The sequence below is a fragment of the Halyomorpha halys genome, unplaced genomic scaffold (genome assembly GCF_000696795.3).
Source record: "Halyomorpha halys isolate HHAL.00 unplaced genomic scaffold, Hhal_1.1 Scaffold965.1, whole genome shotgun sequence".
Taxonomy (NCBI): domain Eukaryota; kingdom Metazoa; phylum Arthropoda; class Insecta; order Hemiptera; family Pentatomidae; genus Halyomorpha; species Halyomorpha halys.
Window position 1 is genome coordinate 461,853 of NW_027114872.1, and position 6,209 is coordinate 468,061.

General features: G+C 34.1%; 1 protein-coding gene across 1 annotated transcript; it reads right to left on the reverse strand.

Annotated features, from left to right (window-relative positions):
• Positions 1-205: 205 nt before the first annotated feature.
• On the reverse strand, positions 206-871 carry LOC136796898 (uncharacterized). The gene has a single exon (XM_067051988.1). It carries the CDS (start codon positions 869-871, stop codon positions 206-208), a length of 666 nt encoding a protein of 221 aa, XP_066908089.1.
• Between the last annotated feature and the right edge of the window lie 5,338 nt (positions 872-6,209).

The window sequence follows — 6,209 nt, forward strand, 5'->3', positions numbered from 1 at the left end:
GCAAAAGATATTGGCACCTCAACATATACTATGTATCAATTATAACTTTATGACAAATTATTTATAAAATTAATAATAAAAAAATCCATAGCAATCAATTGTAAAAATATAAAGTCTGTAGTACTAATTTTTTTTTTTTTTTTTTAAAACCGGCCAAGAAGCACCGCGGCCTCAGAGGGCCTATTGTACGCCGTCCCTCCTCTGCTCAAAACAGGCCAATTTCCTTTGCAAATCTGGGCACTGTGTAAGGATCCATAGTTTCGCAAAGTTTGGGATCCAAGATACGATCCTTACCAAAGATGAGGAATCGTGTTCTTGCCACTGCATCACATTTGCACATGATGTGGTAAGCAGTCTCTTCCTCCTTTCTGCAGAACCTGCAGATAGGGGACTCTATCAGTCCCATTTTATAGAGATGCTTGTTTAACTGACAGTGTCCTGTGTATAGTCCTGTCACCCATCTTAGGATACTCCTATCCATATTAAGAAGGCAATTGCTTCTTTTCGGCCAGGGTCCTTTGAGGAACATTTTTGATTGTTCCATCCCTCTGGTATTTCTCCAGAGTAACCCAGCCTTGCTCTCAGCGATCTTTTTGATATGCCTCTTTGCATGGCTGAGACTAATTCCACATATGGGGTCAGGTGTGAGAGGAACATACTCAGATCCTTTCCTTGCTAGGTAGTCCGCTCGCTCATTTCCTTTAATGCCTTTATGTCTAGGCACCCATTCCACCCACACCTTGTTGGACAAGGAGAGAGAGTTCAAGTTAGCCTTGCACTCCTCCACCAATTTGGAGCGGGTTGCGTAGTTATCCAGCGCATAGATGGCCGCCTGACTATCCGTGTAGATCGTGATAAGCCTTTCCCTCATGCCCTCCTTTATTAAGTTCTGAGCACAGACATTTATTACAAACACCTCAGCCTGGAACACTGTGGTGTGCTTTCCTAATGAGATGGGTGTCCCTTGATTAGGTCTATCCTGTATCCTGTAGTACTAATTAATCTGATTTATAATAGCAATTGAATTGTATTTTTAGAATCTCATCAACAGAGATTTTTACCGAATTTGTGTTTGTTACGCTATCAATGATGTTGGGCCGTTTGTAGCTGAGGGAGCTAAGTAGAGCAGTCGAGGACGCAGTGGGATCGGCTCGAATCCGGCTTGGGGAGTCGACTTTCATTTCTATGATGGTCCCACGAAATGAAAACTTGGCCCTCCACCATGGTTAGAATAGGATGGTTTCCGCTAGATAACCTAACCGTATGTCAGCCTTGACTAGGAAGAAAGTCATTTAAAAAAATTTTTACGAAATCACTACATCCCATTGTAATGATAGATTTTATAGAAAAAACCTGTCCTTCTGTTTCGTGAGTTATAATTTTCGATGAAAATTAATTTTCTTTCTTTCTTCATTTATTATTAAGTTATTTCATTAGTAGATTCAAGTTTCCAATTTCCTAACTTCCGTGTTTTCATTATTATTAAACATAAACCCGTCCCTGCCTACCTGTAACGACATCACTTCGTTTATGGACATAACTTGAAGAATATTAGCCTTTAGCACTTTAACTCAAGTCTAATTTAACAAACAGGACCTCGTTTATCTGAAAATCGCTCCTAACTCCCAAATTATAATTTATACGATCTGGCTAACGATATTACTATATGAAAGACTACCTGCGAGCTCGGCCACCCAAGAACTACCCCGCCTTCTCATTTGAAATTTGATACTCTTCGGGATATTCGCGTGTGCCCCTAACGACCTCAGCTACCTGATGTCTGGTCAGGTAATTGAGTAATGGCTGTAGGCGGACTATAAAGCAGATATTTAGGCTACTCCTTCTGTTTTTTAGCCAGTTATTGTTGGTAGCCAGTCGGCTCTATAGCAAGGAACTTGTGCAGCACGTCAAGGAAGGTCCTGAATAGTGTATTCGTATTCAGGATGATAGGCTTCGACCATCTAACAGACAAAAAAAAATTATAAAAGACAAAGAATTACCCATACTGCTTGAAAACAAATTTAAATAAGTGGTGCGTATAGAGTGGATTATTACGGGCTGGATTTAAGGATGTGATAGCTATCGGACGATATTCTGCGGCAAGATAACAAAAGTTATAAACAGGAAGTAAACTTAGTTGTTCTGTTTATACAATGCAATAAAATATTGGACGATAAATTTATCGTAGTGGAAAACTATGCATGTCTAAGAAAACGAATTATCAGATATATTGATATAATACTGGGTAGGGATAGCATTGTTTATATGGTTGTATAGTATTTCTATTGTTGGTCTTCCTCGTGACAGGGCTGTTGCTAACTATTGCCTGTTTCATGCTTATTTTATTGACTTCTGTTTACATTCTTCTTTTGTGAAAGAAGACGCGCTTCGTTCGAAATGAAACGAATCACCATTGCGAACGTTCCATTGTCTTTATTGGTTTTAATAGTCCCTAACGATATAATTATTGTTGTAATGATTGATCATCGTTGAAAAAAGTTAGAATATCTTACAGTACGGTTACGACCGAACTACGAAGGTTTATCAGTGGAAATAAATCTGTAATATGATCCATCCTATAATCATAATAAATGAATACTTGGATGCAGAAATAGCGGTCGGACATTATAGTGAGAAATTTTGTATACCTTTCTCAAAGCAGACTACAAAAAATACAAAGTAACCATAAAATTCTAAGCCCCGGGTTCATTCTCTTAAATTGAAGGACCAGATATGAACATGGTGGGATTATAGGTATTAAATGATCGCCTGAGGTCGAAACTGGATTAATGAATTAGTTTCAGCATCATCTTTTCCAAGACCGTTGGTTACTCTTGGATGGGCCGTCTATAGCTGAGGGAGTTGCAATCTCGGAACCCCAGCGGCGCCGGTTCGCATCATGCCTGTGGAATCGACTTTCACTTCTGTGACGGTCCCACGAAATGAAAACTTGACTCTCCACCATATTTAAAATGGAACGGTGCTCTGTAAATAACCAGTCACCCTTCCCCCTTTGTCTAACATGGCCAGGATGAGGTTTAAAAAAAATATATAATTTACTTATGCCATAGAATCACTTCAAATATAAACAGCCTTTTAGAACAAATTTGGTCGTTAATAGTTCGATTAGAAAACTAGGCACAATATGTCTGAATGAATTATTCTTTTTTCGATAACAATTAAATTTACTCTAATTCAAGAAGTAATTAATAGAAAAAAGTTCTCCCGGTTCCATAACATTTTTCTATAGAACATTGATATTTGAATTTCGTTTATCATAATATTTTCTGTCAAACAAAATATAAAAAGAATTCAGCAAAAGGAATGTTGAAGGGAAAATATTTATAGAGGATTGTGAAACAGATAATGAAAAAATATGCTATATGATGAATCTTCTTTAATTTCATTTTTAGAAAAGAAGTGTAATGAAATCATTTGAATAGGTCAACGATTCCGGTAGAAGGAACCCAGGAAACTGACGGAAACGGAACTTTAGAGGCTGGCGGCTTCAGAAGCGCGCCTGCGCCGTGTAATTTGATACACTGTATGGTGGCTTCTAGTGACGCCTGTCCTGTCGGGTTAGCTTCCTTTCGCATTACCTAAAATCCTACACCTTCGGGCGTTGTGTCTACTTCGTGGCAGTTGACAATGGGTAGCAGCTGTAGATTGTAGTAATAGTTTTAAACCAGTTCTTGGAATATTTCATTAGATGAAGCTTTTAATATGAGACAGAACTAATAATGGTGAGATAACGAGGTGAAATTAGTTCAAATAAGTGCTACTACTGCCACGGATGTTAGAACAATGCTACTTTTGATCGTCACAGATGCCACATGATAGGATGTGAAACTTCAGCACGTGTGATTTCATTCGATTTTCATTTGTTTGACCCATTAATTTATTTATGTTTTATTATGTTTGTATTTATCAATTTTTAATGGTGTGATTTGCAGAGGACACACGTACTATCTTCTGAGCTGAATAGATACCTTGGGTAATGATGAACCTAATCTATAATTGGATGTATCTTCCGTGGTTCATCAAGGCCTTAGCCAAGAGGAGATTAGTTCTACTAACAGCTTTGTGTCGGAAAGTAACGGTTATATTTTATAGGCTTAAACATCCATAATCCATGGTTCACGATGAATTCGTAATTGCCTTTTGATCCATGAATAGATAAAAGAGTGGAATTTAATCAAGATGATAGTGTTTGTTTTGAGAATTGCTAGAAATAATTATAAAATTTATAATTTTTTTTATTGCAACAGGCAATTACATATATTGAAATATTATGTTATAATATAATAGATCTTAACCATCCAAACCACTGTTAAAAAAATTTCAAAGACAATTTTTAATATACAAGATAACTACTTATAATGAAATAAATCTAGTTTATAAATATTGGGATATGTTATAAGTTTATATATTATTATTATTATATTATTTCTTATAAAATATAAATATCTATAAACGGTAATTTTTACATTATGTAATGTATTTAAAAATACTATAAACACATAAAACTCTAAAATTTGTTAATAAAATAGTCCTAACCTGGTGAATGAAGGTTTTGATAATAATGTACGATAGTATTATGGGTTGTATATATATGGAAATTGTAGAAATTAAATTGATAAAATAAGAATATAAATAATTTTAATGACATAACTATTTTTAGAAAATTATTAAAAGAATCTGTGTTACATTAATTGATAAGTATATTTGTTTTTAAATAAAATTGACTCAGGAAATTAGCCTATAAAATATTTTTATAGCGAGGCATATTGATTGAATTTTGAGTAAATAATATGAAGATTTAGGAGCCTCCTTGATAATGGTCTCATGGCCGAAACGTCGGAAAAAAATAAAGAGAGAAGAATCTAAAGATGTGTGTGTTTTTATTTAACTTATTTAACAAACAAAAAATTAATATATAATATATTAATTAAATAACTAAGAATGTGGTTTTTCGTTGAGGTTGGTTCTGTAATTATTCTTTAAATAGTTCAAAATATACTCTGTTCCTTAAAAAACGTTGTCATTAATCAAAATATTTCTGTCGTCAATTTTTTTTTTTATATAGCAGTCCTTTTGTTTCTCCATACAAATTTTGGAATTGTTCAGTTAATCAAAATGCATTTGGTCATGTGCTTATAGAGAAATGTCATTCATAATACATAGTCTATATTATTTCAAGCTGGTCAAACCGTGGTATATTGTACATACAGCTTATATATATACATCTTCCGAGAATAAACCCGTTCCAATTTATTAGCTATTTTGCATAATACGTGGTGTTTAAGCAGGAAATTGCATTGATTAAAGGGAGATAGTTTACCACATTTTGGCTTAGCAACACATACCTCACTTTCCAATTTCGATCCCTGGTCGGGATATGATTATTTGTAAAATGTTACTAGAAAACTATGTTATTTTCTTTATTTTCATAGAAATTAAAATTTCTGCATTGTGCCTGAATATTACTCTACTTCTGTTTCCATTTTCGAAATCTGCAGTAATTTCATATATAAAAAAAAGCAAACAATATCTAGAAAAATACTGCTTCCTTAGGTGATCGTAGTAACGACTACAAATGGGTAATTTTCGGAAATACTGGGTTGAATCTCATTCAATGATGTTTGGTGGTTAAGTGTTGGGGATTTTTTTTGTAAATTGCTTCTTTTCATTATTTTTTCAGCGGTAAGTCCAACTTTGAGAATATAGAATAATTTCGAGGATATGTCAGGTTGAGAGTAAAAAAATGCCTATAATACCTACCTACCTTGCATATTTTTCAAACTTGGTTTTGTTCCGCCTAAAATATTTTAAAATCGGTTTCTGTTGTAAGACCAATTTTTATTATGTAAACAACAATAATAGCGTTTATTTATTACACCTTCTATCTTGGAATCTTGCAGAATTTTAGAAAATAGTTAAATTCACTACTTCTGCCAGTAAGTAGAACCACTGCCTTGATAAAACCACGTCATTGATTCTCACATGGGCTAGTTACTATTATTTACAAATTATTCCCTTGATTTTCCTTATATGGAATGTTGGTTTGTAGTTCTTAATAATTATATTGGTACCACCAATGTAGCAACAAACATTTGTAAAGAAAAAGTAAACAGAATTCCATTTAAAACATTTTATAATACAGATCGAGATTGCAATAATTCATGTTTTTGTTAATATTACACCGATTA

Excerpts from the sequence above, each read along its gene's own strand:
- LOC136796898 (XM_067051988.1), bottom strand. The coding sequence starts at position 871 with ATGAGGGAAAGGCTTATCACGATCTACACGGATAGTCAGGCGGCCATC.